Source organism: Bactrocera dorsalis, chromosome 5 (assembly GCF_023373825.1).
Source record: "Bactrocera dorsalis isolate Fly_Bdor chromosome 5, ASM2337382v1, whole genome shotgun sequence".
NCBI lineage: Eukaryota > Metazoa > Arthropoda > Insecta > Diptera > Tephritidae > Bactrocera > Bactrocera dorsalis.
The window spans coordinates 45,957,588-45,970,139 of record NC_064307.1 but is presented as its reverse complement, the minus strand read 5'-3'; the positions used below and the strand labels follow the sequence as shown (position 1 = coordinate 45,970,139).

Sequence of the window (12,552 nt, the reverse complement as noted above, 5' to 3'; positions counted from 1 at the left end):
ACCATGCCCTTTATTTTTTTAATATTTTCATCAGCTGAAGAGGTCGAAGGTCGTCCAGAACGAGGCATGTCTTCAACGATCTCTCGACCGTCTTTGAAGGCTTTGTAACATGCATAGGCTTGTGTTTTTGATAAAACTGAATCACCGTAAGCCTTTTCCAACATTTCCAACGATTCCGCTTACGAAATTTGGTTAGAAACCATAAATTTGAGAAAAATAGTTTATCTATTGTAAAAATCGCAACGCACTACTGAGGTGTACCGGCTTAAGCAGTTGTTATAAACAAACGCTCATATTTGGCATAGTCAGTCCTATCAACTTTGCAAAATACATAATTTTGAAATATCATTTACCTGGGGAATTTAATTATAATTTCCGGATGCTTGTTTGTCACAATGTTTTTTTAGTGTGCTCTATGCTGAAAATGCGGCCAAATTTTGAGTTAACTTAATGAAGTTGAATGGAAATGTGTTTTCGAATTTAGTTTAACGCGAAAATTAACTGTTATCAACTCAGTGCTTCCCATAGCACTACATACATACGAAGGCTGTCCGATAAACAACCGACCTAACCATGATGCACGCGACTTTTTCAAAATTTTTTTTTTATTTTTCTACATAGTCTCCTTGTAACTCCACACACTTCTCCCAGCGATGCTCCCATCTCTGCAACCCTTCCAAATAGTACTTGGCGTCTTTGTCTGCAAAATACGAGTTCACGAAAGAGATTGCCTCCTCATTTGACGAAAATCTCTGGCCGCCGAGCGCAGTTTTAAGTTGAGGAAACAAAAAAAAGTCGCTTGGTGCTAGATCCGGTGAATAAGGTAGATGGTCAAGCAGTTCGAACCGCAATTCGTGGATTTTCGCCATGGCGACTGTTGAGGTGTGAGATGGTGCGTTGTCTTGGTGGAACAAGACTTTCTTTTTTTGCAAATGTGGCCGATTTTTCGAAATTTCTGATGCGTAGTATGCTCCTGTTATAGTTTTTCCTTTTTCAAGATAGTCGATAAAAATAATTCCATGGCTGTCCCAAAAAACACTCGCCATCACTTTCCCAGCCGAATACACAGCTTTAGGTTTTTTTGGGGCTGGTTCCCCCTTTTCAATCCACTGTTTAGATTGGATTTTTGTTTCGGGCGTATAATGATGAATCCAAGTTTCGTCTACAGTTATCAATCGGCGCCAAAACTCGGTCTTATTGCCTCTAAACTGAGCCAACAGAGCGCTGGAAATGTTCATGCGCGCACGTTTGTGGTCTAGCGTAAGCAAACGCGGCACCCAACGCGCGGACAGCTTTCTCATGCCCAAATCTTGGTTTAATATGTGACAAACAGTTTGTTTTGACATCTTCATAATCTCAGCTATTTCCCTAACTTTAATCCGGCGGTCGTCTAGTACCAATTGATGAACTTTAGCGATGTTATCGTTAGTGTTTACAGTTTTTGGACGCCCAGGACGTTCATCATCTTCCAAGCTCCTGCGACCACGTTTAAATTCAACTGCCCAAAATTTTACGGTGGTAAACGATGGTGCAGAGTCACCATACACAGAGTCCAACTCATCTTTGATTTGTGAAGGCGTATTGCCTTTCAAAAATAAAAATTTAATTACAGCTCGATATTCAATTTTTTCCATTTTGGGGAAATCACCGAAATAGACTCACAAAAACGACTGTCAACAGATAATTGCGCAAGATAAATTTCTGAAATTTTGGCGAGTAGCTATTATAATATGCACAATTTGAAATTGAAACTGTTTTTTTTTTTAGTATGTAGGCGCGGTCATAGTTTGATTTCACCTGTTTTCAAACTGAAACTTTCATCTAAAAGTGGGCGACGTTGAAGTTATTTCTTGTTTTCAAATTAATAAAATACAATGTTTGATTGTAATCAAAATCCAATCAAAATCTCATATAATATTGTATGTTGAATTCATTTGAGAGAGTGTGCAATATTCAGCTGCATCTGAGCATAGCACGTTTACACTTCTTTCGTTTATAATGTAACCGGACTTGACTATGTCTTACCTTTTTCAAGTTATCTTATTATTTCAAACGCAAACTAAGCAAAATCCTTAGCATCTCTACATAGTCACTGTCATCTGCAACGAGTAGGCGCTACACTCTGGTTTTTATGGATTATATGACACGCAAGCTTTTATTAAATTTCTGTGTATGGGTGCAAGAAAGAATGACCTATAAGAAAAATTCACTTTGACGTGCAGTTGCAATCTTATAGCCACGGTGGATTACTCGTTGGTTTCATTAAAGCTTTGAGAAACTGATTAATAATTCTTGGCAAAACAAGTAGAATATAAGGCTGTGTTTTGATTACATATCGGCAAACAAGAGCCTTTAAATACACAAACATACTTACATATGTACATACATATGTACATATGTTTATGAAGGCTATGAATTTGTAAAACAGTGCGGTTGAAAGTGTTGAATAGCAAAGAGTAATCAACTGTTGTGGATTTGTCACCCCCAGTTAAGGGCGTTTGATGTATTATTCGGTTCATTTGGTCGACAGGTCTAGACAAACATTATGCGACTACGAGAATACGCTTAATAGGGGAAGGACATAAGTGGCGAATGTACAAACAGACCGCATTCAATGCCACACACTCGCTTTTGTGGACACGGTGAAATCTGCTTTTATTTACCACAGAAAAATAATAATATCTGGACCTATTCTTTAGATATAATATATGTATATGTATGTACATACATATGTATCTCAGAAGTAGCCATATTTGCCACATATAAATTTTTTAGACGTTAGCATAGTTATTATCAATCGGTACTAAAATTTATGCATCTGATATACATACATATATAATATAATATATGAGTTATCTGCGAGTATTAGATTTACAATCAACATTCACTAAAAAGTTAACTGAAATAAATATCTAAATGAATACATATAAAATGTACTGAAGAACCCCAAAAACGCCAAGAAAACCTCATATTATATTAAATTTTTGTACATTTTCTTAGGAAGGAGTGTATTGTAAAAAGTGTTTATAGCAGACAACCACTTCGTTATCTTCTATTTAAATTATTTTATCATATACAGTTGGGGTTAAAATTTAGCCACACAAACCTGATCTTTACTTTGCTATGTAACTCTATTATTCCGCCTAAACGATAACGTTAATGACAAAAATATAACCCCCAAACTAACTTTCGCTTTAAAGCTGAAGGGCATTTGCACTTCAATCGAGACTAAATTTCACAAATGAATTGGCGCTGAGACTACTTACAAGCGTACATATGTATAAGGTACATATGTACATATATATTGTAAATATACCCTGCAGGGCACCAGCAAACTAGTCTGGACATATACTGGTTTACATCTAGAATAACCTAACTGAAATTTAACTAGTTAGGATAAAGCCAGACATACATACATATATCAATCATAGAATATTTCATCAAATGATATTTGATTTAATTCTTACATTTTTATACTTTCACAACATGTTGCTCTAGAGTATAATAGTTTAATAGCAGAAGTGTGGAATGAAACCATTGTCATATAAAGGGTGATCCATTTCAAGATTCCCAACTTTTTTAACCTTTAACTGGTGACATGGTTTTTGTGTAACTTAACTGGTGACGAGCGGCCTAAGAGGCCGTTGCTTTACATGGTCTATAGCTTCGAATCTATATACGATAACTTACTGCAGTCTTTCAAACCATTAAATGAATATATAAAATTATAAAATAAAACTACTCAATAGGCTATAAAGGTGATTTTTAATTATTAACTTTCTAATACAATCTATGTAGAAACTAAAATCAGGGGGTGAAATGATGTTTCACTGACTCCGCTCGGCCTGTGAGACCACTTGTCACCAGTTAAAGGTTAAAGAAAAAACACAGAAACTTCAAATTTAATGTGGAATGATTATTATCAATCTTTGGCATTTATTTTATGAAGATTATCAAATTCAAATATTGACCGTGGCTAAGTCTAAGATGGTCGATCCGTTGAGTTGAATTTTCGATGACTCGTTCGGGCATTTTGACTGCTAACTGGCGAATGACACGCTTGATATTTTGCTTCAAACCCTAAATCGAAGCGGGATACCCATTGATCCAGAAATGGTCCTAATCGCTGAACAAAATTTGTCTCGAAAACTTCGTATTTTTTTGGAACTTTACAAGAGTGCTTAGAGCGAAGCGATGTCGCTTGGAAGCGGCTTCATTTCTTGCACAAGCTGTATTTTGTACGCTTTTAAGTTAAGATCTCGACGAAAAATGTCTCAAGTCCTTCCATACGTCAGTACGAGTTGCTTCGAACGGCGTCGAATCGACTCTCCATGGTCTTCGTGTACACTCTCAGATACAGCTGCTACTTAACGATCTTCTCTCATTAATATCCAATAGCCTTAAAACATTTACAATAACTATATACATCTGTGATGCTAAAATTTAGAACTAAATATCAATGTTTATAGTCCTCACTTATAAATACAATGCTTTAATGGCAAAAAATAACAAATTTATTTAAAAGACCTTTTCAGCATTAATTTCAATTTGGGACAAAAACATTTACTCCAAGTCATACTTGTATATCGAAAAATTCAGAATAACTTTATAATTCTTATCTTGAATCCAGAATTCTAGAGATGGTGCACAATTTCTAACAAATTAGTTCAAGCATATCAATTTTCATAAGGAATCAATAAGTTTTGAATATACATAAATGTTGTTTTTAATCCAGCACTTCAAAATTTCAAAAAGTAGTGGCATAAGTTAAAGGGGGAGTTGGGCATTTAATTTTTTTCCATTTTTTTTTTGTCTGAAATGAATGCAAAATTGACGATCAAGTGTGCAAGGTATGTTCAAAACAAAAAAAGGGGATTTCGTTTTTTGAAATAAAATATTCATTATAGTTACTACATTAATGCTGAAATTTGTGTCGTACATTAGGGGAACATGCCCCTGAACCATAAGAAAAAATTGACAATTGAACTCTGCAAAACTTCCTAATTCCCATTATTTGTTAACACACCTCGTATTATTACACTGTGATAGTCAAAAAAAAAGACAAGACCAAATTCGACGGTTTCCCCCCATTTCGGGTCCTACGAATCGAACTGCATCATTACTTTTTATACTCTCGCAACAAAGTTGCTAAGGAGAGTATTATAGTTTTGTTCACATAACGGTTGTTTGTAAGTCCTAAAACTAAAAGAGTCAGATATAGGGTTATATATACCAAAGTGATCAGGGTGACGAGTAGAGTTGAAATCTGGATGTCTGTCTGTCCGTCCGTCCGTCCGTGCAAGCTGTAACTTGAGTAAAAATTGAGATATCATTATGAAACTTGGTACAAGTATTTCTTGGCTCCATAAGAAGGTTAAGTTCGAAGATGGGCAAAATCGGCCCACTGCCACGCCCACAAAATGGCGGAAACCGAAAACCTATAAAGTGTCATAACTAAGCCATAAATAAAGATATTAAAATGAAATTTGGCACAAAGGATCGCATTAGGGAGGGGCATATTTGGACGTAATTTTTTTCGAAAAGTGAGCGTTGCCGCGCCCCCCGCCCCGTCTTTTGTACATATCTCGGAAACTACTATAGATATGTCAACCAAACTCTATAGAGTCGTTTCCTTCAAGCATTTCCATATACAGTTCAAAAATGGAAGAAATCGGATAATAACCACGCCCACCTCCCATACAAAGGTTATGTTGAAAATCACTAAAAGTGCGTTAACCGACTAACAAAAAACGTCAGAAACACTAAATTTTACGGAAGAAATGACAAAAGAAAGCTGCACTCAGACTTTTTTTTTAAATTGAAAATGGGCTTGGCGTCGCCCACTTATGGACCAAAAACCATATCTCAGGAACTACTTTCTTAACACCTTGATGACATGTACGAAATATGGGTGAAATCGGTTCACAACCACGCCTTCTTCCAATATAACGCTATTTTGAATTCCATCTGATGCCTTCTCTGTATAATATATACATTAGGAACCAATGATGATAGCGGAATAAAACTTTACACAAATATGGTATTTGAGCTGTGGTATCCCTTGTGGAAAAATTGTCGTGATCGGACTATAACTTTTCAAGGTCCCTGATATCGAACACGAAGAACTCAGTGCCTAACCTAACCTAACCTAATTTTTCACCGAAAATGTCGGTAAATCTCTCAGAATTTAATTCTAATTAATTTTACAACAAAATAAAAAAATGTGTAAATAACGGATAATGAAATCTCGATTATCACTTTATCATGCGAGAGTATAAAATGTTCGGTGACACCCGAACTTAGCCCTTCCTTACTTGTTTGGTTTATAATCATGGTTTCATACAAAAATTTTTGTTGAAGTTTTTTATCAAAGTGGCCCATTGTAAGAGAAGGCACATTTTCTTCGGTCTCTTACTTTTTTAATGTTGACTTTTTTGGTAAACTTTCTTTGGCAAAGCTTCTCAGAATAAGTCCGTCTTTAAGTTCTTAGATGACTGTAAACCCCAAAATCAATGTTTTTTGTGTCCTTATAGCCAATATGTCGAAAAAACTGAAATTGAATTCATTTTTTTTAATATTTTTTCCTTCACGTTTCGTCAATATTTTAATTTACCCTTTGATACTTATACATTAAGTGACATCTTGTAATAGTAAGAAACTTAAGCAAAGACAACGTTCTGAGCAAACTAACCATTAGAAAAAAACTTAACAAAATTTGCATTTTTTAAAAAAGCTACACTAACTATGGTTGCAACCTGCATAACTGGTCAAAAAGACTGTGCCTAAAAATGGGTTCGGCATCCCAATGATTTGGATAGATCCACAAGGGCATCATACTGGTAACTGCTACGCGTGCAAGATCAAATTTGCAAGACTCAACAAAAAAAACACAGTTTACAAAAGTGTTCAATCCGCACAGCTACCAGTATCTCACTCAGAAAATGTTCCAATACCAAGACGTCCAAGTCCAACTGACAGATATATTTCGCCAACATTTTCCACCGAGCCTACAGATCTACTCTCAATGTATAACCCAACCGAAGTTGAAAGCCCATGTCGTCACTTAGAGATTTCCCAAGCCCGTTTGAATACGATGGTACGACAGCTGAAATTATCGCAAAGACAAGCGATTTGCCTAGCACATCATCGTCTAAAGATGTGAAGGTGTATGGATACCGCAAAAGACAGCAGGAGCTTTTAGATTTCTTTGAGGTTAATGGCGACAATACTTTTTCGTATTGTAAAAATATTCCTGGTCTTATGCAATACATGAACTGTGAGTACAAACCAGAGCAATGGCGCTTGTTTATTGACTCGTCGAAAAATAGTTTAAAAGCAGGATTGCTGCATGTGAATAACACAATCCAATTGCCATAAGCTCCAATATGGCCCCGATATAAGAAAACTTATGAAAAACGCAAAATTCAGAGAACTTCTAAGGTCAAATGAAAAAATTGCCTGGAACTCCGTTATGACCGTTATAAACCATTGTTTAGGAGTGCACCGGTCTGAAGATTGGAAAAAATATGTGGATGACATGGTGGACGCTTTTGAAGAAATAGGTGTGAATATGTCCTTAAAAATTCATTTCCTTCACCATCACAAGGACCATTTTGAGCAGCAAGTTCCGACTGAAACCGATGAGCATGGAGAAAGATTTCACCAAGTCGCCGCCCCCTTGAGCATTTGTACAGCGGCAAAAAGCTTGACTCGTTGCTTGCTGATTTGTACACAATAGTCATGTATAAAAGGGTAAATTAAAATATTGACGAAACGTGAGGGAAAAAACATTAAAAAAAATGAATTAAATTTCAGTTTTTTCGACATATTGGCTATAAGGACACAAAAAACATTGATTTTGGGGTTTACAGTCATCTAAGAACTTAAAGACGGACTTATTCTGAGAAGCTTTGCCAAAGAAAGTTTACCAAAAAAGTCAACATTAAAAAGTTAGAGACCGAAGAAAATGTGCCTTTCTCTTACAATGGGCCACTTTGATGAAAAACTTCAACAAAAATGTTTGTATGAAACCATGATTTTAACTCAAAAAATTAATTATGCATTTCTTTTCGTAGGACCCGAAATTGGGGGAAACCGTCTAATTTGGTCATTTCTTTTTTTTTTGAAAAAAGCTATCACAGTGTTATTATTAGTTTGTTAAGGGGTCAGTAGGGTAATCTGGCCTGTTTTTTGAAATTTTTATTCTGCACTAGAGCTTTTTTTTCACATATCATGAGGTATATCGTGGAGTGTATAAACAAATTTTTTCGGAATTTTTTGATGACATCTGTCGGAGAAATGACTGGGTGAGTGAGATGCGTTTTTTCACTGGTGAACCCGATTTCTCATGTTTGGATCATCTGAACAAAAACCCAATTTATTCTTAAAAAGTACGTGAATGGTTATCGTCCCTATTAGAATCATGAACAAATTTTGATAAATGAATATGTAAGTAATTAACGTTTTTTTTTTTTTAATTTTCCCCATGTTTTTTTACATAAATTTTGTCACAACGTTATCAATAAATTATATATGGTTATAGAGACGATAGCCAGGCGTTTTGTGAACGTTAAAAAAAATTAAGTAAATCGATTGAGTAGTTTGACCGGAATCATGTCCGCCAGTTTAATAAAGTGTGTTTTGAGAAAAACACGTTTAAAGTTTGTGGTGTGCACTCCGGGCGCTCCGAACGACGAGGGGTATTATAATTTTTGGGTCTTTTTCGAAACCTTCCAATGGTAAAGTGGATTTCTACATTAATTCTAAGGGTATAAGGGAACAGAAAATGCAAAAAAAAAAACAAAAAAAAGTTTAAAAAGATTACCCTACTGACCCCTTAAAGCGTTTTCCCACAACTGACGTTTTCCCCACAAACTCACGTTTTCAAAGACTGTGACACTTATAACTTCGAAGTTTTTATGCCTATTTCTATATAGAATTGAGCTAACGCCGGATGATTAAATTCAAACTTGTTTTTTTCTCCAAAGTGTTCAAATAAATGTAAAATTTAAGATTGGAAACCCCTTTCGACGTTACCTGGGAATAACTATTGTCTGACGAATGAATATTAATCTTTCGATTTTGATAATAGAAACTCTTTTTTACCTCGACGCGTTTGAATAGTTGCTGTCATTGTCATATTTCTTTCTATATGGGACCATTGGTTTTAACAGTGTCGTCACAAAAATATTCACATCATGTCTGTCCTTGCACGAATTAGCGCTACTCCTTTTTTAAATATATTTTTTTAACTATAAAACACTAAAATGAGTAGAATATTGGTAAAGCGCTCCCGATAATACCAATTTATAAATATATACGTAATCAAATAAACCGTTAAAATGGAGCTCTGATTTTGGTTTTATTTGCGTTTATCCCATTTACTTTGATTAGTATTTATATAAGCTTATACACAAGAGAGATAAAACTTGGAACACATTATCCTTCAGTCATATTATTAGCAATCGTCGGTTGCTTTTTAATTGTTAGGAATCAAGCATATACATATGTATGTAACGGTACATACTCACTTCTTATGGCATGCCAATACGTTACATGCTCAATATTACCTGCCAAGCGTTAGCATCCAAAGTTGCCAGGAATGACATGTCCAATTCCTGCAATAAGTGCGATTTATTGAAATTAATAATATTATGTTTAGTATTTGTGCGTTTGAAATTCACCTTCCTTCGGAAGTTGCTTGGGAAATCCAGTGTGAAAATTACTACTGAACTTTGGGGGTTTGTTTTTAAGGTTTTGTGCTTTGCTGGATTTTTTACAAAACGGAATTTCTCGTTAACACATTCACTAACACATATTGATTTGTCGTTTCTACCGTCGGCAATGCTTCTAACCTTATTTATGTATAACTAAGTACTAACAATTACTATTAAATTTTCACAAACATTCAATTGAATCTTCACGTGCATACATATAAAACGGTCACTATTTTCGAAAGCAGTAGAATATTGCCAGTATATTTCGGAATTGAGTTATACAAATTTGAAAAAGGCCCTCATCCGGTGAGTTAATTTCCGTATTGTTTTACCGTTCGGTTCACTTTGTCTTTTCAGAAATTTTTTTACTTATGCATACTCCAGTTGTACTAGATATTCCCTGCAAAATAATGCGCCGAAAAACAACAATAACTTCCGAATCCCCCTTGTGGTTTCGACCACAGACTCCAGCAAACTTGCAAGCGTGATGATATTCCTGGGTGATTGCAGCGAAGACCCAGCCTTTGGCTATGTACTACCTGGGGGAGTACACTTCGCAGCTTCTGTGATCGACTGTGCTATGCCACATTGGGTTGATGTTGTTGCTTCTGCTGCTGCTGCACTTGGTAACCATTTTCATGCGTATGAGCATGAATGCTGACTATCATCGTGCGAGTACACCTACTCGTGCCGTAAGATAGCGAGGGCTTTCCAAAACGGAAATCTCTTGTAGTTGCGTTGCGTATGTACATGTGTACATATGCATGTATACAGGCATAAACATTTGTACATAATGGCCATACATTCATCTGTATGTGTGTATGTTGGGATGGCAGCATGCATGCACTTAACTGCCAGGGGGTACGCAAGTTTTGTAGTGGTCGCGTACTGGCTACATACGTGATTCTCGGCGTTTTCCCCACCCTCACCTGCTGAGGTAGCTAAAATCGTAGAAAAGATAGGAATACGCCGGCCATCTCAAGTAACCAGGTGGAGGAGGTGAAGAGAACCACATATATGTGCTTACATACAGTACATGCATAGATACACATGTACATATGTATAGTATATGCTATATACATTTGTAAATGCTATACTTGTGAGCATTCTCGTAGCTATAGCCACACGAGCGTACATATGCCAAAGGCCATCCTACAAATGGATTTGCATGTAATCTTATGCTCGTTTAAGTGTAACAGTATATGTGTGTGTATATAGTTTAATATATGTTCACATGAATCCTCTACCTTGATTTAATATTTGCAGCTGGAGCTGAAACAGCGCGCAAGCAGGGACTTTGCTTATTTAAGCCTCGAGGCAGGCAAACTTTCATACAAATACCCCTCGCAGTCTCAAGCATCCTTCCGCAACACCACCACGCATACTATACTATATATATTCTCGTAAATATATATATTGTATATACATACATACATACTATGTACCTTTGTATATGCTATATGATTTACATACATATAAAAGTGTACAGCAATGAGAAAAATAATTGCGTTTTTTCTTAAATTTTATCTTTTGGATGGCATCAAACCAAAATGCTTTTATTAAAGAGTTTGTTTTGTATTGTTCACCGTGGTTTCCTTTTTATTATATATCTATTTTCAATTCAGAATACATCGCCTCTTATTAGTTGTTCCAGTTCAGTTGGAACTGCTCTCACTGTTTTTTACCATAATTTCTGAAACTGTCCGAAAATTTACCCAGATGATTACGGTGATAGTTTACTTAATAATCATATTTGCTTCTAGAATCTAACAGTTTGTTATCATTCAAGTTTAGCCAAGTCCTTCTTCATCTGATATTTCCAACAGAGTGGAGGTCTTCTTCTTCCTCTGCCTCTCTCGGCGGGTACTGCGTCGAATGCAATCAGAACTGGGGTGCTTCCATCCATTCGGATGGCATGACCTAGCCGCTGTCGCTTAATTCGCTGAACTACTTATGTCAATTTAATCGTATAGCTTGTAAAGCTCATCGTTCCATCGAATACGATATTCGTCGTTGCCAATGCGCAATGAAGCATTAATCGTCCACAGAACCTTACCTATTAGTTTGGCGGGGATACTAAATTCATACACAGCGGCATAACGGCAGCTCCTTTTCGTGCTGTCAAAAGCAACTTTGAAATCGACGAAGAGAGATTTGGCGCATAGTTAATATCTGGTCAGTTGTTGATTTTTACGGGCTTAAAGGCGCATTGATAAGGTCCAATCTTGTTGGCAGTTTGCTTTAATGCTTCACACAGTACGACCGATGGGAGGAAGCTTATCCCACGGTTGTTGGCGCAGATTGTAGGGTCGCCGTTTTTGTTGATTGGACAGAGGACATATAAATTCCAATCGTCGGACATGCTTTCGCGCGACCGTATTCTACAAAGAAAAGCTCCCTATTCTTTATTCTTCTTATTATTTATTCTTCCTATCAGTTCTTCGCCGGCGTATTTGAATAGTTCGGTCGGCAATCCATCGTCCTCTATAACGGATAATTGCCATTCGAGTGTCTTCATGGCTAGGCAATGGAACGCCCGCTCCATCGTCATCGACTGAGGAGTAAATTGAGAGGTCTCTCACCCGTGGCTGTATTCTTCTTTTCACTAGTAGTGCTTTTTATGTGGCGGGTCCCAGCGCACAATCTTGGGGAGTTTGTCATCATATTGTTCACAATTTCTTCATAATTTTGTACTTTATGGTAACCTAAGAAATTTTCGAAATTAATACTAAACTTTTCCAAGCTTCACCTTACAGAATGGTCATACCTTTAATAAAATCTGTGTCTATCATTAATTGCCGAATTTTGGGAAGCCATCAAATATTCTACGTATACA

General features: G+C 36.3%; 1 protein-coding gene across 2 annotated transcripts in view; it reads right to left on the bottom strand.

Moving 5' to 3' along the window:
- The window catches only part of LOC105233973 (transcription factor AP-2-epsilon), a 110,802-nt gene extending 100,415 nt beyond the window's left edge, over positions 1-10,387 (bottom strand). The window contains exons 1-2 of one of the 2 annotated variants that reach the window (XM_049457422.1): positions 9,684-10,387; positions 9,570-9,617 (exon numbers count right to left, since the gene is read on the bottom strand). In XM_049457422.1, the coding sequence (XP_049313379.1) occupies positions 9,570-9,608 (39 nt within the window). In that variant the 5' untranslated portion in view covers positions 9,609-9,617; positions 9,684-10,387. The remainder of the gene's footprint in view (positions 1-9,569; positions 9,618-9,683) is intronic. The other variant, XM_049457426.1, reaches the window with a different exon arrangement.
- Positions 10,388-12,552: the final 2,165 nt, after the last annotated feature.